The sequence below is a fragment of the Macrotis lagotis genome, chromosome X (genome assembly GCF_037893015.1).
Source record: "Macrotis lagotis isolate mMagLag1 chromosome X, bilby.v1.9.chrom.fasta, whole genome shotgun sequence".
In the NCBI taxonomy this organism is placed as follows: domain Eukaryota; kingdom Metazoa; phylum Chordata; class Mammalia; order Peramelemorphia; family Peramelidae; genus Macrotis; species Macrotis lagotis.
The window spans coordinates 175,966,377-175,991,683 of record NC_133666.1 but is presented as its reverse complement, the minus strand read 5'-3'; the positions used below and the strand labels follow the sequence as shown (position 1 = coordinate 175,991,683).

The 25,307-nt window shown below is 35.2% G+C and overlaps 1 protein-coding gene across 1 annotated transcript in view; it reads left to right on the top strand.

Moving 5' to 3' along the window:
- Positions 1-259: 259 nt before the first annotated feature.
- CDC14B (cell division cycle 14B) overlaps positions 260-25,307 on the top strand; it is a 145,830-nt gene continuing 120,782 nt past the window's right edge. Inside the window, exons 1-6 of the mRNA XM_074201439.1 lie at positions 260-528; positions 1,470-1,538; positions 6,408-6,461; positions 6,875-6,980; positions 17,434-17,565; positions 22,555-22,656. Coding sequence (XP_074057540.1) covers positions 337-528; positions 1,470-1,538; positions 6,408-6,461; positions 6,875-6,980; positions 17,434-17,565; positions 22,555-22,656 — 655 coding nt within the window. The 5' untranslated portion in view covers positions 260-336. The remainder of the gene's footprint in view (positions 529-1,469; positions 1,539-6,407; positions 6,462-6,874; positions 6,981-17,433; positions 17,566-22,554; positions 22,657-25,307) is intronic.

Sequence of the window (25,307 nt, the reverse complement as noted above, 5' to 3'; positions counted from 1 at the left end):
ATCTTCAGAAATTCCACCCCGTCCAGTAGAAAAGCACCACAAAGCGTGGGAAATTATAAGCTCAAGAAGCTAGAAGAAGGCCAAGGGCACCAGAGTGGCGCTCGGGTCTAAACTGTCCAGGGAAGGAAGGCAGCTGCGGCCAAGGCCAGCCCACACCCTCGCAGCCCCTGTGGCTCCACCTCCGCAGCCACCTCCCAGGATCGTCCTGGAGCTAGAGATCCCACCACCGGGCCCTACCGCCCGAAGCGGGGCCTCTCCCACTCCGCCTCCCTCGTTCCTCCGGGACGCCGGGCTTCCCCGCCGGGACAGAGTGGCGGCGCCGAGCAGGGCGTCCCAATGGCCAGCGCCACGCTCCGAGCGGTCACGCAGCAAATTTGCAGCCTGGGCCCGCTGCGGCCGCCGGAGACGGAGCGCGGCGTGCCCTTGGCAGAGGACGTGGCCGAGCTGCCCGTGCTGGATGCCTCCGGCAGAGGGATCCCGTTCGGGGAGCTCTTCCGAGAGCGCCGAGCCATCGTCGTGTTCGTGCGGGTGAGACCCGGCCGCCGAGTCCCGCAGCCGAGCCGGGAGGTTTCTCCTCCCCTTCCCTCCCCGAGGACCTTCCTCCGCTGGCCTAGTCTTAAAGTTGCTTACAACCTACTTCCAGGAGGAGCTGTAGATTCCTTAGGGTTGCGGGACCGGGACAGGCAGAGGTTTATTACTTTTTTCCCCCCGCGAAAGACCTTTCCTGTGGCAAGGGTTCTTTCTTTTTTTTAATTTTTGTTTTCTTTTGTAAGTTTTTTGCTAGGCAATGGGGTTAAGTGATTTGCCCAATATCACGCAGCTAGGTAATTATTAAGTGTCTGAGGTCGACTTCGAACTCAGGTCCTCCTGACTTCAGGACCCGTGCTCTATCCACTGTGCCACCTTAGCTGCCCCTTGGCAAGGTGTTCTTAATCTTGGCCATCTCTTTTGGCAGTGGGGTAGGAATCAGTGGAAACTATTTAAAGTCTACTGACCACTTCTCAGATTGATATTTTTAATACATAAAATACATTGATCACAAAGGAAGCCAAGTATATTAAAAGTTATAAAAATTTTTTAAAAAAACCGTAAGCTCATGGCCTAGAGAGAGAGAAGGAAAGAGAATGGAAAAATGAGTTTTTATGACCCTGCTCCCCATCTAAGTATGTGGATTCTTTTGTTTCTTTTGCTTTTTTTAGAAGGAGGAAATACAAAATAAATAGCTAGCAGGGTCCGTAACCTCTTACTTGGAAGATGCATTTCTCTCCTTTCTTTCTGTTCCCAAACACCACCACAACAAAGGAGGAGATGGATTCTTTTCAGTTTTTAGTATGACTAGTTCCCTTATGACAACTTTTGCTAAATGTTTGAGTAAAAATTTTAGGAAAATTCAATCACCTCTGGATGCTTGGTTTCATTACATTGGTATGAGTTCCTAACCGGCCTGCCTTGCTGCATTGATGTTTCAGCATTTCCTGTGTTACATCTGTAAAGAATATGTGGAAGATCTGGCCAAAATCCCCAAGAATTCCTTACAAGTAAGTTTCCTAAGTGGGAATAATCAATGAGTTATCTGTGCAAGAGATAGATTAATCCATCAATAAGTGTTTATTCAGGGTGCCAATCAGGAAGCCAGGTGCTAGAATTACAAATTATATTCCAGGACTTCAAATAGTTAATATTCTGTCAGGAGGAAAAAAAAACATGTATATAAGTAAATACATAATATATGTATGTATATGTGTATGTATGTATGTGTATATACACACATTTATATATACAACGAGAATAAATACAAGGGTCACTAACAACAGTTTAGGAATGATAGAATTAAATCAGAATCTCAGAACTGAAAGGGACCTCAGAGGTCATAGAGTCCAGTCCTGAACAATGATGTTTTCCATAACATGCCCCAAAAGTAGCCATCTAGCATTTGCTTTGATATACCAAGTAAGTGGTAACCCACTACCTCAAACAACTGTCAATTCCAGTTATTTTAATTTTTAAGAAGTTTTGCCTTCCAATAAGCCTTGATCTGCCTTTCTGTAAGGTCTGCCCATTAATATTAATTTTGTCCATGAGGGCCAAGCAAAGTAACATCTTCCACATACAAGTCCTTCAAATAACATACAGATGGATATCATTTCCCTGTTAAGTCTTCTCCAGGTTAAATATGCACAATTTATTTCAGTATCCTTGGATATAATATCTAATATTTACATAGCACCTAAAAGTTTGCAAAACATTGTATGAATATTGTTTCATTTGATCCTCCCAGGGAACCCAAGGAAGTAGGTATTATTCTTAATGTTATAGATAAGAAAAATGAGGCTGAGAAAGACAGGTTAAGTGACTCCCATGTTCACAATATGGTATGTGTCTGAAAGGCAAAATTCAAACTCATTTCTTCTTGATTCCAGGTACAACATTCTATCCACCATATCACCTAGCTCTCTGAGCTAACTTGCCTTCAATTATCCAAACTTTTTTTTATCACTGTCTTCTTGATTGCTGTAGCAACAGGCCTTCTCCACTCTTTTTCAGTTTCCCTGAGTTTCTCATCCAGAGTCACCACTTACAGAAGTCTTATTGCTTCAAAGATATACATGAAAATTATATTTCCTGAATTTAAACCTCAGTTCTTTATATTCAGCAAAAGTGCACTTGATGCTTCTTCATTGATTGGTATGTGAAAGTAAAATGAATAGAGAATATCTGATTTAATAACTTTATTGTTAATTGCTTTTATTCTTCCCTCAAACACTTTTTATGGTAATAAAGCTCATTAGGCATTTAATTTAGGGAAATCTTACTTATTGAAAGAGTTGTCTAAATGCAATGTAGGTTTCTAAATACTTTTAAAATTTATTGATGCTTTTCTTTTGACACAGCAGACACTTCCCAGCAAACAACAAACACCTTCCCCTTCTCACATAAACACATAAATTATTTGCTCCTGAACAGCTAAACAAACTTCCTAATAGTTAAGTGTTTGTTTTTTAAACAACTGATATAACTTGACACTTTGCATTTTTCTAGTTAATTGATTTAACAGAAGGGAAGGATATGTTTGTTAATTTGGTACCATTATTCTCTGTTATATCATCTCTGAGATTTTTTGCCTCATGTTGACAACATTTTTATTTGAATGACCACCTATGGCACCCTGATATCAAGAAATACTAATTTCATTTTTCCCTGATCCTCTATCACCTTTGAAATCCTGTGGGTTTTTTTCATTGCTAAGTTCATTGCTGATTCTTCAATCCCTCTGAGGCGATTGATAATATAATGGATAGAGTGCAAGGTCTGGAGTCAAGAAGACCCAAGCCTACCTCCCAACTAAGGTCCTTACTAGTTAGTTGTATGAGGAAAATCACTTAACTTGCAATTTCCTTAAGTTTTATAATGAAGATAATAATAACACTCACTTTACAGGTTTGTTGAGAGGATCAGATATTTGTAAAGTGCTTAGCACAGTGCCTGGTAAATAGTAGGCACTACATTTGTGTTTCCTTCCCTTCCCCCTCCTTCCATAACTGTTAACCTATGACAGTAGGCTTATCTCCATTTGCGACTGGCAAGGAGTTGGCCATCATCTAGTTCAGGGCTGCCCAACCTTACTTTTAACAGTTTTTATTGAAAAGTAGACAATACATTTTGCTTTGCCATTTTTAGTGAGAGTTCAACTAAAAGCATTTAGTAAACCCACAAGCAGCCACATAAAATCACCCTATGGGGCCACATTTGGACAGCCTTGATCTAGGTTTTTCAAACTATTTGAATTTGTAAAAGTATCGTCACTTAGTTCTGGAAGTGACCTTAGTGACTATCAAGGCCAAGGTACTCAATTTACAGATTAAAAAATCCCAGAAGATACAGAGAGGTTATTTGAGATGAGAGTCAAACCTAGGTCTTCCTGACTCTAAGTCCAAGGTGCTATTGTTTACTACATTTGCATTTTTAAAAACTGTGCTCACTTTTGACCTTCTTAAAATGTAAGCTTGAAAACATAAATTTTGTTAAAAATAATATTTCCCCATATAGGGTTATGCTTACCTGTTTTTGGTAGGATAAGTTTGGCTACCAGTCATCCTTTGCTTTTTGACATTCTATATTTCAGCCTTGTCTTCAATTTCTCAATTTGTATTTGACACAATATGATGCTACAGTAGGAATGCTATATTTGAAGTCAAAGATCCAGGGTTTAAGTGTTTTAGAACTTATCCAGTTTCCTTATCTGTAAAATAGCAATATTAGAGTAGATGACCTTGAGATTCTCTTATAGCTCCAAATCTATGTGAGCTGGGCCATATTGGTTGCTTGTGAGATGTTTACTGAAGCTCTGAAGTGTGTCAAAATACTTTTAAGGGTTAGTTAAATTTGGTCTTGTTTCCTGTGAACTAGCATTTTGCCTTCAAGCTTCAATACTAAAAGGAATTTTTTTCTTACATGATTTTGTACAATGTGGTATACATGTACCCTTTCATCATGAGTTTCTTCTTTTTTTGGAAACCAGTTATTATATTATTAATTTAAGGTCATTCCCTGAAGCAACTAAAATGAGGGCTCCTTGAATTTGAGAAATTTTATAATGAGGAGACTTGATTGGATTCTTGTACTAATTTTGGTTCTTTTATTTGGTGGCAAATACCTCTCTAAAATGGTGATTATGAATTGAACCAAGTGCCTTAACCAAGGAGGGGAAAAAAGAAGGCCGCATGCTAAATTTCAATGTTTAAAGAAGATTTATTAAAATATAATCTTCACATTTAGATAGACACATAAGTAGGATACTCAAGACCTCCATTTCTTCATCTTGCTTAGGGCAATTATATGGTAGTTACCCAAATTGTAATGATATGGTCTCTCAACTTTCCTTTTTTATGCAGTAAAAATTCCATCCCTTATGAATGCTAGCTTTCTTTTTCATATGTAGTAAAAGTCTAATCTCTCTTTTTTTTCTTTTTATTTCATATTTTATTTCTCCCCACTCCACCCCCCCAATTGAGCAGACAAGTAATTCAAAATGGATTATGCATATGTAGTCATGCAAAACATTTCATGAAAAATTCCATGACTATTAGAGATTCCCCTTCTTTTCTGGTATTTTAGGATAGTTACTGATGGAACAAAGTGCTCTCTGTTACCGCCACTTCAAGAGCTAAATTTTTCTATCTCTGAGCACACTAATTAGTTGTGAAGGATGAGACTGAAATGTTCCCTGATGTATTCAAAGTTAGCTAAAAAGAGACACATAGAGAGTATTCACGATGCCTGCTGCTATGGTGCCATCTGGGCCAAGATGGGCACTTTACCTGTGAAGTAATTATTCATGGATAATAAACACTTATGGGATACATGCCAATTACCAAGCAGGTGTCAGGAAAAAATGGTCTTAAGTTGTTCTCTGAAGTGAGGAATCAAAAGTCTCCCATGGTTTGTTTTTTTTTTCCTCTAGGATTCAGCATTTAAAATTCTCAAATTCCAGAGGAGAGGACAAATGTCACACACACACACACACACACACACACACACACACATAAATTATATATATATATATATATATATATATTTATACATCTATATTATATATATCACCAGATGATAAAGGCCTTACTTGTTGAACTATAGACACCAAAAATTATGAAAATTACTACAAAGCTGAATTTTATAGTGCTTGTCACAATTGTGTTACCAACTTATGACCTTAGGTTAAGTTGTTTTAATTTGTAGGGATCTTCCATGTTCTTCTAATTTTTTTCTTTTTTGCTTTTGCTTCAGTATTTTTACAGGGTATACACTGCTTTATACATCTTTTTTAAATCTCTTCTCAACCATTTACCCTCTTTGAATTTTACTTTAAAACTTGGATTTTACTCTTTATCTCTTCTTTCAATGCTTTTATAAAAACAAGGGAGGATTCCCCATTCTATTTTTATGGAGTTTTGTTCCACTGCCATTAGAATTTTTCCTCATCTTCCTTAATGTCATAGTGTTTCTTAATTCAGGAGAAATTTTTTTACTTATTTGTTTGTTCATCCATGATTTTCCTTGTAAGGAAAGTATTTCCTTTCCTTTTTATTTTTTGTTTACACTATTTCATCTTGCTAACTATTTTGAGGTAATGAGGGAAAGCTAGGCTTAGTCATGACTTCTCACTTGGCCATCTTACCAGAACTGAAAATTTAAAATTAGCATAACTTTTCCATTTTGAAGTCTTTCATCCTGATGCTGTAGAATACTGTTATTAAAATAAAATAAAAATTGAAGGCTGAGGAGACAGATGTAAAATAAATAGTGCCTAATGAATAAGATGTTTGCTAAAGTGCTTTATAAAATACCATTAAAGACAAAGACAAGTTATAATCTTACATAGTCACATCTTTTTTTTTTCTCTTTCAAAGGATGCTAATGTCAAACTAATAGTTATTGGGCAGTCATCTTTCCAACACATTGAGGTAAGTAGTTTTTAATAAGAAAAATTGTATTTTTTGATCCAGATCCATGAATCTTTTGATGTAGGGATCTCCCAGTGTGGAAATTTCCTCCAGTGATGCTCGGCTGCAAGTATCTATAACTTGTCACCTCTCATATATTCACCTAAGGAATTTAGAGTTAAGGACTATATAACAGAGTCAGGACTTCAATCCAGTTCTTTCTAATTGTATCTACTGTGCCATATCCTCCACACTTGGGAAAAGTGAGATTAAATCAGCTTACTTTCAGATATTGGATGTGTGTGTGTGTGTGTGTGTGTGTACATAATGTAAAAATTTTGACTGCGAATTGACTTTTTACAAATAAAAAAATCAGTGTTATTTTTTACATATTTTTTCTTTTTAAAGATTTAATTTTCTGCTTCCTTTCCTAGCCTTTCTGCAAGCTGACGGGGTATTCTCATGAAATCTATGTTGACACTGAGAGAAAAATTTATAGAAAACTTGGAATGAAGAAAGGTGAAGGAATTGCTACATCAGGTAAGTGTACTTCTGGGCCTTTTATTTTATTAGGAGTAAACATTAATATTTTCCTTTTGTGAATATAATTATTTGTGTATCTATGAAAATGCATCATAGTGGAGAAAAGTATGAGTCAGGGGCCTTTAAAAATTAATGATTTTTGCTCTTATATCATTGCACTTTCTAAATTCACCCTTTCTAACTCCCCTTCATAGAGTTATGTTTTGAAAATAAATGGAAAAGAAAGAGGAAAAAAAGGTAATTTCGCAAAACTGATCAACATATCAATTGAACCCAAAATGTATACATTGCTCCATATCCATAGTCCATCACTTCTGAGAAGCTAAAAATGATGGGCTTTTCCCCCTTCCTTTTCTCTAGAATCAAGCCTTAGTCATTATAGTTACATAGTGTTCAGTTTTGTTGTTTTTCTTAAATTTGAATTTTTGTGCAAATTTTTGAAATTGTACAAATTACTTTTTTAGTTTCTCATTCATCTACATCAGTTCATGTAAATTTTCCCACACTTCTCTGAATTATTTATATGTTTCTTGTTGCTCCAATTGTATTAATATTGTATTAATATTCCATTGTATTCATGTAACATGACTTATTTAGCTGTTTCCCAATCAGTAGACATCTACTTTAATTCCAGTTCTTTGCTACCACAAAAAAACACTGCTGTGAATATTTTGGTGTGCAATTTGACCTTATTTTCTGTCTTTGATATCTCTAGGGAATATTCTTAGAATGGGTAGCTAGGAAGTGTAATGAATAGAGTGGCAGCCCTGGAAGTCAGAAGGACCTGCATTCAAGTCCATCCTCAGCAACGTGACACTTATTAGCTGTGTGAACTTGGGCAAGTCATTTAACTCTGATTGCCTGGCATCCAGGGACATTTCCAATCATACTGATCCATATCTGACCACTGGTTCCAGATACTTCTGGAGGAGAAAGTAAGGCAAGTGACTTAGCACAAGTCCCCTCCTTACTCAAATCCTATTTATTTGCTTGTCATGGCATCACCTCCCTGATACCAAGGTTTTCTTTGAGAACAAAGGATAAACATCATTATAGTTTAGAGATGGAATCTCTGAGACAAAGGAAATGGACATTTTGGTATCTTTTATTTTTTTATTTAATTTATTTTTTTCACATTACTATAATAGTCTTGTAAAATTAAACATAATCACCTTTCCCCCCCACAAAGAAAGAGAAACCTCAAGAAAAATAATGAGAGAAAAAAATCTGTGTTCAGATACTATTAGCTTTCTCTGGGATGGATCCCATTCTTTACTGTAAGTTCATCAGAGAAGGTGCTTCAATATTTCTTCCCACAGTTGCTATTGCTAGCTATATTTCTCTCCATTCTATTCTTCCCCATCCCCATTTATTCTCTTCTCTCTCTCTCCTTTTGCCCTGTCCTTCCTCAAAAGGATTATCCTCTCCCTTGATCTTCCCTCTACACCTACAACTGCCTTCCACTCCCTTTTCCCCTTTTTCCCCATCCCCTTCACCTTCTACTTTCCTTTAGGGTAAGATAGATTTCTATACCCTAGTGAGTGTGTATGTTGTTTCCCCTCTGAGTGACTTCTGATGAGGATGAAGGCTCACTCATTCCCCATAACCTTCTCCCTTTCCACTCTACTGCAAAAGCTTTTTCTTGTCTCTTTTACATGAAATATCTGAGCCCCATCCTTGCCCTTTCTCGCAGTAGATGATTTTCTTGCCCATTAACTCCATCTTCATAATATGTTATACATTCCTATGTGGCTCCCTCTTGTGCCTTGTCTATTTATGCTCCTTCTAACTACTCTTATAAATAAGAAGGTTCATATGAGTTAACAGTATCATCTTCCCATACAGGAATACAAGTAGTTCATCATCATCATTAAATCCCTCATCATTTACCCTTCCTGTTCACCCTCTCTATGTTTCACCTGAGTCCTATACTTGAAGATCAAATTTTCTGTTCAGCACTGGTCATTTCAGTAGGAAAGTTTGAAAGTCCCCTATTTCATTGAATGTTCATCTTTACCCCTGAAAGAGGATATTCAGTTTTGCTGGTTGGTTGATTCTTGGTTGTAATCTAAGCCCTTTTGCCCTCCAGAATATCATGTTCCAAGCTCTATGATCCCTTATTAATATAGATGCTTCTAAATCCTGTGTAATCCTAACTGTAGCTCCATGATATTTGAATTGTTTCTTTCTATGCTTGTAATATTTTTTCTTTGCCTTGGGAGTTATGGAATGTGGCTATATTATTCCTGGTAGTTTTGATTCTGGGATCTTTTTCAGGAGGTGATAAGTAGATTACCTCAATTTCTATTTTCCCCTCTGCTTGTAGGATATCAGGGCACTTTTCTTGGATCTGTTTTTCAAGTCAATTGTTTTTCCAATGAGATATTTTACATTTTCTTCTACTCTTTCATTTTTATGGTTTTGTTTTATTATCTGTTGATTTCTCACAAAGTTATCAGCTTCCTTTAGCTCCATTCTACATTCGAAGGAGAGCCTTTTTATATCTTTTTCCATCTAGTCAATTTTGCTTTTTAAGGTATTCTTCTTCTCATTGACCTTTTGGACTGCTTTTTTCCATTTGACCTAAACTGGTTTTTAACATATTTTCTTCAGTATTTTTTGGTATCTCCTTCTCCAAGCTACTGACTTCATTTTCATGATTTTCCTGCATCACTCTCATTTCTCTTCCCAATTTTTCCTCTACCTCCCTTACTTGATTTTCAAAATCTTTTTTTGAGCTCTTCCAAAGCCTGAGGCCAATTCCTATTTTTCTTAGAGGCTTTGGATACAGAAGCTTTGACTTGTCATCTTCTGAGTGTGTATTTTGATCCTCCATGGGACCAAAGTAATTGTCTATGGTCAGATTCTTTTTCTTCGTCTGCTCATTTCCCCAACCTATGACCTGATTATAATTCACTTTCCCAAGCTTTTGAGGGATTTTGGGACACCCTCCTAGGGACCTCAATACCTTCAAGATTTTATGAGAGGCTCTGATTGCACTCCTGGCCTGTGCTCTGGTCTGTGGATGACCACAAGCACTTCCCTCTTCCCTGGAGATGTGAGGAAGATCCCTGCTCTACAATGGCATGACCTGGCTCTGAGTATAGGGAAAGCAACAGAATCCTGTCCCAGGGACAGTGAAAAGATCTCTGCAGATCTCTTCCCCAACCCCCAAGAAAACCCTAAATGAAGTCCCAAAGAGTTATACATGACTGAACAATAACCAACAAATGTACCTGATACACTGTGCTAAGCACTTGACAGTTATTATCTCATTAGAACCTGAGAGGAATATGTTATTATTGTCCCTGTTTTACAGATGAAGAAACTGAGGTTAAACTATTTGCTTAAGATCACCTAGCTAGGGGCGGCTAGGTGGCGCAGTGGATAGAGCACCGGCCCTGGAGTCAGGAGTACCTGAGTTCAAATCCGGCCTTAGACACCTAATAATTACCTAGCTGTGTGGCCTTGGGCAAGTCACTTAACCCCATTGCCTAGCAAAAAACTAAAAAGAGAAAACAAAAACTTAAAAAAAAAGATCACCTAGCTAGAAAGTATCTGAGCCAGATTTGAATTCAGGTCTTCCTGACTCCAGGCCTTACTCTAACCTACCTGCCCCTAGTCTTAAATATTAACTATCAATTGTTTTTTTTCATTGATAATTTACTGCGTGCTAAGTGAAATCTTAAAGCTGTTTTGATTTATATTCTTCTTACTATTAATGATTCAGAGAAATCTTTCATGTTTCTAATATTTTGTAATTTTTTGTTCAATTAAATTCAATTTCTTTTTCACCATCTCTCCATTAAAAAGCAAATAAGCATAAAACACTTGTGAGAAATATACAAAGCCAAGCAAAATAAATGCTCACAATAATTATGTCCAAAAACAGTTTGAGAATTGATTACATAATGTTTAACCCCTTTTCTGTGGGAAAATGGTTCTTGCTTTTTCCATTTTTGGTTAAATTCTTTGTAAGTATATCATGGGTATCATACTTTAAGCATTTTGCAGAGAGAACTTATAATTAGGGAGGCCTGAATTAACATCCTGCTTCAGATACTACCTCTGTGTGATGCTGGGCAAGTCAAATTCCTCTAAAGATATATGATTCAAGATTTTTCCCAACTGATCACATTCCATCTTATCTTAGTTAAATTGTATTCACTGAAAAATTTCATATAATTTAAATGACCAAATTTAAATGTTTTTTCAGATTTATTTTTTTATTTATTCTTTGTTTAGATTAGAACTCTCCCATTAACCATTATTGAAACCACTCCTGAAAATTTTTTTTAGTTTATTCTGGTACATACATAGTAAAAGTTTTTAATCTAAACCTCATTTCTGTCAAATTTCATTCCAATTTTTCCTCCCAGTACTTCTTGCTAAATAGGGAATAATTTCCCATGTAATATATGTTCTCAGATTTATTGAACACTGGTTAGTTTGTTTCATTCACTACTTCTTCTTTATCTAGTCTCTTTCACTGATCTACTTTTCAATTATTAATCAATACAAACTTGTGATGATTGCTTATATATCACATAAAATTATATTTTTTAAATTATTTTCCTTGAGAAACTAAAGCTTTTGTTGATTTAAATTAATATTTTAATTTATCTAGCATCACGAAGTATCCCCTTGTTAATTTGATTAATGTGGCACTAAAACAATAAATTAATTTAAATAGTATATTCATTTTTATTCCATTGGTGTGATCCAATAATGAACAATTCCAAATAATCAGAAGCAAATCTTCCAATTATTTAAATTATTCATTATTTTTTCATAATGTTTTATAATTATATTTACATTAAGATACATTAGCAGATTGACTCCCTGATATTTCATCAATTATGCAGGGGACTTTTTTGGTGAAATTTCTCTTTATATTATTTCCTCTATTCAAAGGGTTTTAAAATTATTATTTTATAAAGGATAATAATTTATTATTTTAAGTTAGACATTAAATCTTCATTTAGGATCTTAGTTCCCTAAAATAGTAGCTATTATGTAGGGAGGTTGGGAGACAGAGTAGAGGCAGGTGTGAGTGGAGGAGTAACTTATGAATCATGACCATGACATTTTTAGAGCATTGTTTTTGTGCTCTTTGAAAATCTCAACAGAATCTACATTCATAGAGCTCTGTGTAATTAAGATAATAGGATCATATACAGAAATGAAAGGAACCTCAGAGACTCTCTAATAGAACTCCTTCATTTTACAGATGAATAAGTTAGGTGTGAATTATTTAGTTTGGCATAGTTTATGGCTCAACTGAGAGTGATTTCTACAGTAAATAGGTAAAGGTTGAAAGATGACATAAGGGAGGGTGGGGGAAAAATTGTAAAATTTAAAACATTACAACAATGATAGGTAGAAACTACTATTGTATATAATTGGAAAACAAAATATTTATTAAAAAATGATCCATGGTATACCCCCTTTTCATAAGGGATTCTAGCTCTGGGTTCACAAACCAGTTCATCTGGAAGAAGAGTTAGATTTTTCTCTGTGTCTGACTCTGGCTTCATCCTGGAGCAGAACGTCTAGGAAATTTCTGAAAATGCTTAAGTATAGCAAGTAATAGGGCATCTTCTAGAAAAATCAGTTAATATACAGTATGGAGATGCAGTCTAAGGCAGCTCTTTATAGGCTTTGTCACAGAAAATATTTAAGATACAAAGGATTCAACAGCACACACACAAAGAAATGCCAACAGCACCACGTTTCAAATTATTCATTCTATTCCCAATGGAAGTTAATGGCAACTTTGTAGGACCACTGAAGAGCTATTTCACTTTCACCTCAGACCTTCACTGTATCAGAGTCACTCACAAAGTCTAGATCTCCTGCCCAGCCAGGACATAGTTTTCTTTTAGTTCTTTGGTTCTGGGACTACCCTGATGATGGGAGTGGTACCCTAATCTCAAACGCTAACTCTCAACTTGTAAAGTGGTTAATTGGCAAGATTGAAAAATGAACCATTTCTCAGGTTACTGATTTCCTATGCTCAGGAACTTGAAGTCCAGTCTTATGGGCTAGCATATATTCTTTCTGCTGTGTCTTTGTTCCATTGCCTCTGGCCAATGACTGGAGAATCAAGAGAGAAAAAACTTCTCTTCCCTCCTCTACCCCTGCTACAAGAGTCTTAAAAGAAAAGGATCCAAAAGAGAGACAGAGATATTGTTCTTTATTCATCTCATAGACCAGCATAGAAAATTCCTCAGTCTAAGGGCAGTCTCCAATCACTGGGGATCAACCAGGAATTTCTATGTCAGCAGCAAAGTACATGTCACTCAGTAAAAACAGAACACATATCTACTTTTGTAGGATGTGTCACCTTCTGATAAAGGTCCACATCCTATGATCAGTCTTAATGGATTTACTCATTCATCAGTGCAACAATCAGGGACAATTTTAGGGTACCTGGGAAGGAGAATACCTTCTGTATCCAAAGAAAGAATTGTGAAGTTTAAACAAAGACTATTACCTTTAATTTTTTTAAAAGTTATCTTACTATGTAATTTGTTATCTCTTATATTTTATTTTTTTTCCCTTAAGGATATGATTTCTCTCTCAGCACATTCAATTTTGATCAATGTATAATGTGGAAAAAATGTAAAGACTATCAGACCACCTTCTGTGGAGGGTGGGAAGAAAGAAGTGAGATTGGGGGAAAATTGTAAAATTAAAATAAAACCAATTTAAAAAAGATCCACATCCTACAATTTTATCAGGTGGATTAGGATGGGAGGGGGATTCAATTGACTACCCCCCCACTACATTTTTTCTAAATTAGTTTCTATTCATCGTTTATATAGCCCATATAAGTTTTGAGGATATTTATTGCATCTCGCATTTTCACAGATAAGTCTTGGGTCCTAGAGCAAGGTTATATCTTCTCCAAAAGCCCCTAGGAACAACCCTGAGTTTAGGGTGATTATCTAATGCCATTATCTTGACCTTTCACTAATGTGCTTCACCCCAAGATTATCATTTTAGACATCTAGTTCTTAGAAAGGAGTATTTATAAAGTAAGAATAGTTGGTAGAAAATATCCCCACAAAGTACTCTCACACAAATGCATGTGGAGTCCCTGGGAAAGTAAGCTCAAGTTTAGATTGTATATATGGCAAAGGAGTAATTCTCAGTTCCTAAATGTGAGAAGTTTTCTTTTCCCATTTGTATGGTGCTCAAAAAAGTTCCCTTAGGCATAGCATGGATTCTTTGCTAGGATCTTTGTAGAGTTGTAAATCTTCATTCAGTTTGTCCTTGGCTCCCAGTGTAGATGTTGCTCAGACACTAATAGGAAATTGAAAAATCGAAAGTCTTCTGAATCCTTTGAAACTGACAATGTTCTCTTCTAATCATTGTTGAGTTGGAGGGAATAAGATCTGGCCAAAGTTAAAACCAGGGACATTTCCACCCCATTCCATCCCTAGCTCTCTTATACTTCAGGGATTTATTGGAAAGACACACTTGTTTCAAACTCACCAGAGACTCTAGTTTGAAACTAGATTGACAATTTATCTAGGTAGATGACTTAGGGAACGTCATCAGGTCTCTCTGACCTATCCAAAGTGTTCTTCCTTTGCATTAAAATTTCTTTTCTAAGTATTTTTAGCACTTAGTCTAAAGTGTATGATTGAGATTGATTGAGCATCTTATCTTTTTACTTTTAAGTGAACTGACTTGATTAAATAAATCATTCACCCTACTTTATACTTAGAAAGTTGGTGTGTACAATTTAGATTAAAAGGACCCTAATTTGAATCCTGACTCTGATGCTTGGCACTTATGTAATTTAGTTTGTCATTTATTTTTTCTTCACCTCAGTACGTTACCTGTAAAATAAGAGCATTAAACAAGACAACTTCTAAAGTTTTTTCCTAACTTTAAATCTATGAATGAATCTGTTAAATTCTCATTTCTTATTAGCTCCTAAAAGGAAAAAGTGACTTTTTTCCCTCAGTGAAAAAACAGAAAAGATATGCATCTCAGAATCAGATAAAGCAAATTTTGATTTAGATAAGCAAATGAAAAAAATAACATAAAGAAAGCAATTAACTTCAAAAGGACAGTCCAATTAGAACTATAACTGACTGACAAATAGGATTATTAAATACCAGAATCAGTAACCAAAAGATGTTCTAAAATTCACTTCCTTTGGCCTTCTTTGAAAAACCCAAGAGGTACCAACTTCTAAAGTGGTAAAGTCTATTCTAGGGCATAGAAATGGATTAAAGGAGAGCTACATGTTAATTTTGTTCCATGAAAAAATTCTATCTGTGAAAAAACTGCAAAGAAAATATTAATATTTTTCAATCTAGTTTTACATGGCTAGAAAATTGTCTAACCCAAAGATTACTGTGGAGATCAGTTTGACCCTCACTCTCTATGGAGGCTGGATAGCTGTAAGGAATATTTAGATCTCATCCAGTCTCTGTTCAGGGTTTGATCAGGTCTAGTTTAGTGTCTATCCAAAGTGTGTGTTTTGGGTCTTCCAAATTCGATTAATTTACTAGTTGATAGACATCTCAAACTGCTCTTCTGGATATTGCCTATGTGAGGCCAATCAGGCAAATATCTTTTATAGCTCTCTATAATGTAACCTCACAAAGACTCAAGAAAGGATCCACCCCTTCTTTCTGAAATTATTTGGTTTTAGGGTTCATTATCATGACTAAGCAAAAATAATTAAATTACCTTTGCAAGACTGTACTTGTAAGTCCTAGTCAGTCAAAGACAAAAAAGAGAAAACAATAAGGATGATCAAGGCAAAGGCTTATTAGGAATAATTTATTTCTAAAAAAGGCTTATTGATCAGATGAATCAGACAGTGGAATGGTTACAAAACTTAAGAGTCAGGAGATTTGGATTCAGATTTCACCTCTGCCAAATGGTTGTGTGATATTGGACAAGTTATTTCACCATTGGGTCTCAGTTCCCTTCATCTCTATAATGAGGAGGCTGAACTAGATGATTTTCAATATCTCTTCCAGTTCTGGCTTATGTGATGCTATTATGAATTGAGTAAAAAGCTAATAGAGTAAATAGAAAAGTTAAGAGAGTAGAAAGAGGATGAAGAGATAAAATTTAGAATGTGAAGAAAGTTTTATTCCTATCAATAGTGTGGGAGTGAGGTTAAGGAATCAAAGTTGCTATAGGGAAAGAAAAAAGTTAACAAACAAAAAAAAATACAAAAAACAATACTTAGGAAAGATAGAAGGCACCACAAAAGAGGTATAATAAGTTTGGTAGTGGACAAAACAAGGAGCAGCAAAAAAAAAATCATGAACAGTATGGGCAACTGAGTGGGAGGAGAAATGAAGTAAATCTATAATTACCCCTTTATATGCAAAAGTCATAAGAGGGAAACAGAAATGCTTTTAGATCTAATTTAAATCTTAAAAATTATGTTCTTCTAATGACCTTTATTTTTATATTGCCATCATTTCTAGATATACTGTCCTCCACCCCCATCTTAGAATTGAATCCTCCCTTGAAACAAAGAAAATAGTAAGATTAAAAACAACCAGTACAATGGCCAATCTGATATGGATGCAGTTTTCCCCTATCTTTCTACTGAGAAGAGGAAAATATGTTTCATTATCTGTTCTCTGGGTCCATTATGGGTTTTCATCTACTCAAAGTCTGATTTTCTTTTAGTGATATATTCATTTACATTGTTATCATTAACTATACTATTCTTCTGTTTATATACATTTCACTATATGTCAGGTCAGAAAAAATTCCCATGTTTCTATTAATTCCTCATATTCATCACTTCTTATTACACAGTAATAGTCTCTTATAGTAATGATCAGTTTATTCATACATTCCCCAATTAATGTGTACCCATATAGTTTTGCTTCCTTCACTATCACAAAAAGTAGTTCTTGTAGTAATTTGGTATATATTGAATGCTAGTGTCTGCTTTGCATTTCCTTCAGATACAAGTAATGTATATTAGGAATGCTAGGTCAAAGAGTAGGAAAATGATAATTATATTTTTTTGTTGCTATTCAAATGTTTTAGTCATGTTTGATACTTCATGACCCCATTTGGGGTTTTCATTGTGAAAGTACTGGAGTGGTTTGCCATTTCCTTCTCCAGCTCATTTTTTACAAATGAGGAAACTGAGCTAAACAGGGCTAAGTGACTTGCCCAGGATCACACAGCTAGTTAAATGTCAGAAGCCAGATTTAAACTCAGGAAGATGAATCTTTTCAACTCCAGGTCCATCATTCTATCCATTGCTCCACCTAGTTGCCCCAATTATATTTCTTGCATAATTCTAAATTATTATACAGAATGATTAAACTAATTTAGTTCCAATAACTGTGTGTTGGCATGCCTGTCTTTCCACAGAGAGACTAATGATTTTTAGAATCTAAACTTTATAAAATATGCATTAATATAACCAAAAGCTTAAACATTTTAGTTCAGAGTCCACATGTGAAATCCAACCTACTCTCAGGAAGCATTCAAAGCCTGTGGAGGGCTGTGACTGGTCCTGTATTTGATTTTCAAGGCGATCCAACTCAACAAGGTGGCTCACTCATTTTAGGCCCTGGTAAGTCTCAGTTTTAAAATTAAGTAGCTTTGTTAATTAGCTTTCTACTCTCTGTGACTTTTCTTTACCATTATTTAAATCAAGAGGTCATTCCTAACATAAAGACCATTTCTTCTCGTCTGCATAGTAAATACTTAGATCTTTCTTGCTTTGCCTGGTACAAAATAAACATATAATAAATGCAAGGTTGATCGGCTAATCTAGGGACTTCATCTTTTTACATAATACTTTACACTTTCAAATGTTCTCTTGACTTTTCCATTTAATGACTAATTTGATGTAATACTTCAATAATCAGAAAGCAAGTAAGGTCAAAATACTGAGATTGTAAGGATAAGCAAAAGACATAAACTAAAATAATTCTAGTTTAATGATTTGTAAATATTTTAAAAGATATTGTTCAGTTCCACAAAATTCATAGGATCATAATTAAATTGAATAAACATTTATTATGCCCCTAATATGTGCCAGGCACTAGTGATATAAATAAGAAAAAAAGTATCTGTTATTATTAGAAAATTTGTAACCCAAGAGAGGAAATCAGTATACAAAAGGAAGCTGAAAAAGGGGCAATGGGCGCTAAAGAATACCTGGGTTGGGAGTATGATGTTGTGTGGAGTCAACACCAAACATCATAGCTGACTTAAAGTTCTGAAACTTCCAAACTATCTTTAAAGGAAGGCTTTAAGAAGAGATTGGGTCTTGCCTTTCATTATCAAAGAGAACCAAAGTGACATCACTGAGTTAGAGACAAGTGATGAGCTTAGAATGCTCTACCACAGGTGAGCCACAAATAGTCCATGTGAACACCTGGGGTAGGCTCTCTAAACTCACTTATATCATTTTTCCTTTGAGCTGCTTCAATTCTACCTTGCTCATAGAGCATTTCACCATCATTGATGAGGGCACTCTCATGCTGTACAATCAATTCCAAAGTTCTTAAGGGAGACTTTGAGAGTGTCCTTGTATTGCTTTTTCTAAGTTCACTGTGAGTGCTTGCCATGTATAGTCTTTTTGACAAGTATACATTTGACATTCAAACATGACCAGCCTATCTTAGTTGTATGCTCTGTAGTAAAATGCTTGGGCATTTTAACTCAAGGAAATTCCTCAGTGTCTCATATCTTCTCCTGCCAAGTGATCTTCAAAATCTTCCTAAGACAATTTAATTGAAAGTGATTTAATTTCCTGGCATGGTGCTGGTAGACTGTCCAGATTTCACAGGCATACAACAATGAGGTTGGTACACTGACTGTAGACCTTCAGCTTGGTAATCAGTCTAATACCTCTTCTCTCCCACACTTTCTTTTGGAACCTCCTAAAAACTGAGCTAGTTCTGGCAATTCATGTATCAATTTCATTATCTGAAAAGTACACTGCCTTTGGTCCTCAAATCAGAAGGGAAAAGCAACTAAGGGAGTTGAGAAGATATTGAATAACAAAAACTAAATCAATTAGCATGGTGTTGAGATTTTAGGTTATCAGCTTATCCAGAATGAAGCATGATGTTCCATGGAGTCAAAAGCAAGCAGAGCTGTTGATGGAAAATGAAGAGTTGTCATTAATTTAATGGTAGAAGCTTAGAGATTATCTAATTTAGCAGATGTGGAATTTGTAATTTGCCCAAGGTCACCCAAATAATGTCATGCAAAGCTGGGTCCTCTAACTTAAAATGCAACACTCTTTTCACTGCTGTGTAAGAACAACCTATTTTTTTTAATCAGTGGAAAGTTTAGAATTTATTTTACCCTTGATAAAACTAAGCACACATTTATGAAATGACCTATTAGAAAGAGCTAATTGGTGCAGTGCTTTGAGTAATGAGTCAGGAGTCAGGAAGATCTGAATTCAAATTTAATTTTAGATGTTTACCAGTTCTGAGATCTTGGAAAAAAAGTCATTTAACCTCTCTCAGTCTCAATTTATGGATCTTAAAATGAACATGATAATAGCGTCTACTTCTTAAATTTGTTATGAGAATAAAATTAGATATTTATGAAGCACTTTACAAACTTCAAAGCTGTATATAAATGCTTGTTGTTGTCGCTGTGGTTGTTAAGACAATAAAACAACAAAAGACTTTTATTCTTAACAAAAAGTGCCAACCAAGCCCCTCCTACTTGCACCGTTAGGCACAAAACTTTTTAAAAATTACAAATGTTACTTTTGAAGGATCTGTGATTTTAGTGACATGGAGAATTCTCAAATAAGGAAACTCCCTCTGTCATGGCAAGGTCAATGGCTTTTCTGAAGTTTATCTTAAAAAAGGATTCTTAATATTTTTGTTATCCTGGACCCCTTTGGCAGACATTGATGAAGCCAATGGTGCCCCTCAGAGTAATGTTTTTAATTTATAAATTAAAATGCAAGTTAGTTATCAAAGTACAGTTATCAAAATTTTTTTTAAAGAAAAACAAGTTCATAGGCTTCAGGTTAAGAGAGTTCGATGCCTGGAGAACTCAGAAGTTAACTCACTTGCCCAGGGTCACATAGTCAATATGTGTAAGAAGTGGGACTTGAACTCAGTCTTTCCTGACTTTGACATTATGCCTTGTATTGGCTTCATCAAGCTTTATAACTTTTAAAAAAATTCATATTTTTAAGTTCAATTATAATTTTAGCCAAAAAAGTCATGTCTTTCCACTGTTTGCATGAGCAACTGAAAGTCCAATCTTTTATGTTATCTGATTTTTTTTTCCACGAGGCAATTGAGGTTTGTGATTTGTTCAGGGTTACACAACTAGTATCTAAACAGTGTCTGAGGCTGGATTTGAACTCAGGTCCTTCTGACTCCAGGGCTGGTGTTCTATCCCCAAAGCCACCAGGATGTCCCATGTTGTCTTATGTAATCTCTATGTTCCCCTACTCTTATGTTCAGACTAAGGTCTGATCAATATAAGGACACTCGGTCTTATTACTACAGCAGAAACTAGAAGACAAAGAATAAATTTCGCCAACCTTTTGTCCTCTTTTTTTTTTGAGACCAGGTCTTCCTAGTTTATCTACTAGAAAAATATAGTAGCCAATTCCTTTACTGATTGGCATAGAAGCTTTAACCAGTAGCATTTTTCCAGTCAGGGTTAGTTACTGTCCTTAGGCAGCCTGATGGTCTTCCTCTCCCAGAGGGTCACCATATGAGTGTCAGACTTATTATGAGTGTCAGCTCATTATTCCCAAACACAAACTACATATATATATATATATGTTTATAGCAGGCTTAGCACCCCTAGGAGAAGGGACTACAGATTTATGCCAACCCCCAACTGCCTTCTAAGGCTTCTTTCTTTAATCAAATCTTCCACCTCAGAACTCCAGTGGCTTAGTTTTATTAATATTTCTTTTCTATAACCTAATAGCAATACATTTTAAAAAACAGAAATAAAACTTCTTATATATAACCAAACATATATCACAGATATTTTAGAGCATGCAGTGATCTTAAAAATTATCCAGTGAAAGCACCCTTTTGATTTATAGGTGAGGAAACAGAGACCCAGAATAGTTAAGTCAATTGTCCAAAGTCTCATAGGTATAATCCTCACAACAACCCTAGGTGGTAGGCAGCTAGGTGGCAAAATGGAGAGAGTACTAGAATCAGGCCTGAACTTAGGAAGGCGTCCTCTCCCTGAGTACAAATGCCTCTTTAGAGTTATACTAGCTATGTGATCATGGTTAAATCACTCAACTCTCTTAGCCTTAGTTCCTCATCTTTAAAATGAGTTGGAGAAGAGAATGCAAACCACTCTAGTATCTTTGCCAAGAAAATGCCAAATGGGATCACAGAGTCAGACATGACTGAAAAACAACTGAACTTATAATTATTCCCAGTTTACAGAACTAGGAAGTGCCTGAGTCAGGATATGAGCTCACATCTTCCCACCTCCAGGTCCAGCACTGTATCAAATACAGCCTCTACCTAGCTTTAATACCAATTAGAAGAAACATTATTAAAGAACCTAATAGCCAACAAAAGTTTCTCTGAGAGAAAATTAACTTCATGCAATTATTCACACATTTCTAAAACATGATTAATTTAGCATTTTTAAAAGTAGTTACAATGGAGTGATTGTAATGGGGTAAAATTAGATAAGACAATTAATCTAATATAAATTCAAATTCTGCCTTTTAGGACTCCTGTATCATCAGTAGAGGCTGCCAGTTTAGTTTTATGGGAAGGAAATATAGGATATAAATTTTTATCCTGTCAGTTAATTAGTAGGCATTTACTACATACCTATAAGGCACTCTGCTAGATGCTTAGAATACAAATTGCTGAGATAGTACTTGCCCTCAAGGAGCTTACATTTTACACAGATGAGTAATAGTAAAACCAGTGATTTGGAGGTTAGGGGAGAAAGACCTAAAGTGAGAGGAAATCAGGAAAGGCTTCTTGAAGAAGGTAACACTTAATGTGGACCTTGAAGGGAGTAAAAAAGTTCCAAGAAAGAGGGAAATCATTCCAAATATATGAGAAAGACCATGCAAAAAACACTGAGGTAGGAGCTGTTATGTAGGGTAAATAGCTAGTAATTATGGTTGACCAAAACTCAGTGAATATAATCAGCCCAGAAAGGTAGGATGGAGTCAGATTGTGAAGGGCTTTAAATGCTAACCAAAAGCAGTACATTTAGGCTTGTAATATTATGTCATATCTGTGTTCTGCCATTCAATCTGACCAGGCATTTGATTTGATTTGCATAATAAAGAACAAAATCTAACAGAAGGCTATAATTCAAGAATCTTTCTCCTGGGATCTTTTAAAGGGTCATAAAATCATTTTAACTTAATGGTATTCCTTTGCATGCTTTATTGATGAAATTAAAATTTATTAGGGCAAGATATAGGGAATGTTCTATATTCCAGGTGTTTAACTTGTCTCTTTAGAGCAATTAATTAAAAATCTAAAAGCTCCCTTCATTCTGTTATTAATAATAAATCTAGCAAATATACTTTTAAGTTACTAATTCAGTTTTTATTCTTCTGTTCCAGGTAACAACATCCATTTTATACACCTTGATAAAAATAGACTAGATCACAAGCCTATAAATTCCATTTTGCAGCTTGCAGGAGTTCAAAAAGTGAACTTTACAAATAAGGCTTTCATTATTGACATATGATTTAGAGACATATACTTCTCTTTTTAAGATTCTGTCTTGAAGGGGAATAAAGAAAATTACAAAAATGATTAAGAAATGACCTATCAGTTGAATAAAATAGATATTTCTTTGTTCTTAATTTATTCTACATACTATGAAACATCAAAAATCTTTTATAAGGCATTCACTTTCTAGAAGTTCATAGCTCACATACTTCTATTCATTCACTTAATGCACAGAAAAATCTGTCCATTGGTCACAGATGGCAGACCACCTGTTCAGTCATCTGCTAGTGCCTTCTGCTTGAATAGTAGGGGGATTGGGTAATAAAATATTGATTGTTCAACTCAACCTATTAATGGATATAAATAGTCACAACAAAAACATGCTCAACTGACAATTTTGCTATGAATTATTCATTTTTATTTTCTTTTTGCATGTGTTTATTATGACAACATAGAGGTGTAAATGTTTGAAAATTAAGTAATTGTTTAAAATATAGGCAAACAGGGCAGCTAGGTGGTGCAGTGGCTAGAGGCCCTGGAGTCAGGAGTACCTGAGTTCAAATCTGGCCTCAGATGCTTAATAATTACCTAGTTATGTGGTCTTGGGCAACCACTTAACCCCATTTGCCTTGCAAAAAAAAACAACCTAAAAAAATATATAGGCAAACATTTTTAAAAGAGCAATGTTTTAAATTTTTAAAAAATAAAAATGGATAAATTTCTTATAAGTAATGTGTAATAAAAGTAATTAATCATAACTATAATTGTTACAAAAAGATTATCCTTAAAGAGCCAAAATTCATTGATCAGCAGATTATGCTAAAAAAGTATAGAAAACATGCAATTTATCACTGAAAGATGAAAAAAAATTTAGTATCTACTGGAAAGAACACAACAGATTAATATTCCCCAAAATATCCTTGAGGATTCAGTAAAACAAATCATTCTGGAATAACAACATCATTACAAATAGAACTGTTGCCCACCAAAAAAATACAGAATATAACCTTCATCCATAAGAATTTCACAATAATTTTAAAAATAAATACCCTTATACAAAACGTTCATAGTCTTTCAACTATGTGAAATGGAAAACCTTTCAAAATATAGAGGTAATTAAAACCATATGGGAACAGTATAAAGAATAGGTTATCCCCATCTTGCTGACTAGTATTGCTTTATCCTAAAGGTTTTCAGCCAGTCAATAGAAGATGTGACAATATCCCAATACACACTCAACTATTTAAGAAGCAATGACTTATATCACCTCCTTCAACATCCCTATGTCATCCCTATATTCTGCCATTCAATCTGACTGGGCATTTGATTTGATTTGCATAATAAAATAAAATCTAACAGTTTGTATGTAACTCAAGATCTTCTTAAAGGGTCATATCATATTATCATATCTCAGGTATATTATCTTAATTCCATTTTTTTAAAAGTCATAGTTATAATTACAAAACCTATGTCTAGTATAGCAACTAGCCAGGCACCACAAGGCAACAGACACTGAAGCTAGTGACCTCCTTTCACTGTCCATTACCTGCCCTCAAAGTTTTCCTTGGATTCATTGCACTAAGGCTACTTTTGTCAATAGAGGAATAAGATTTCTAGTGCTTCAGTTCCACTTCTATCTTAGCTGTCCAAACAGGCAAGTCACTAACCCTCTTTGCCTTAGTTTCCTCATATGGAAAATGAACAGGAGAAGGAAATGGCAAACCAATGCAATATCTTTGCCAGGAAAACTCTGAATGGGATCACAGAGTCAGACATGACTAAAAAATGACTGAACTACAAAAATAAATGGTATTATTCTTTTTGTTATATAGATAATAAAAATATATACAATAAAATAATGATAGTTTTTATTATATATAAAAGTGTATGTTCAAATATACATATATGTATACTCATACATGTGGATTTATCTATCTACATACATACATGTATATATGAATGAATGATACTAAGATAGTAACTTGTCCTCAGACCATTTCTGAATTCTATCAAAAAAGATGAAAATGGGATGATAATAAAAAAAGAATAGCATGGTCATAAATAGTTAGATATTTGTTGTCTTCCACATAAAAGGTGAATTCATTCATAAATATAACTAAAGAACCTTGATTTCCAAGGCAAATCCAAAAAGTGACCTCAAATTAACTTTTTAAGAAAACTATTTTGAGGGGCTGCTAGGTGGCTTAGTGGATAAAGCACCGGCCCTGGAGTCAGGAGTACCTGGGTTCAAATCTGGTCTCAGACACTTAGTAATTACCTAGTTGTGTGGCCTTGGGCAAGCCACTTAACCCCATTTGCCTTGCAAAAAAAAAAAAACTACTTTGGGTGGAAGGAAGGGGAGAAACTTCCTTGGGAGACCTCAAAACTCAAGGCAGACTGGCTCATGGACACTTCCCCTCACAGACAGAGAATACAGCCTGTAAAAATGACACTGAGATGAAGTTTTCTCCAGAGCAAAATTTCATTTTAGTAACCATGACGCACATATATTGTTATTAAGTTGAAAAACAAAATGTTACTTAAAAATTGGCACCTCAGGAATCTGAGCATGATCAATTTATTAGTTAGGTTAGTAACAAAGAAATTGGACCAGTAGGGGGCAGCTAGGTGGCACAGTGAA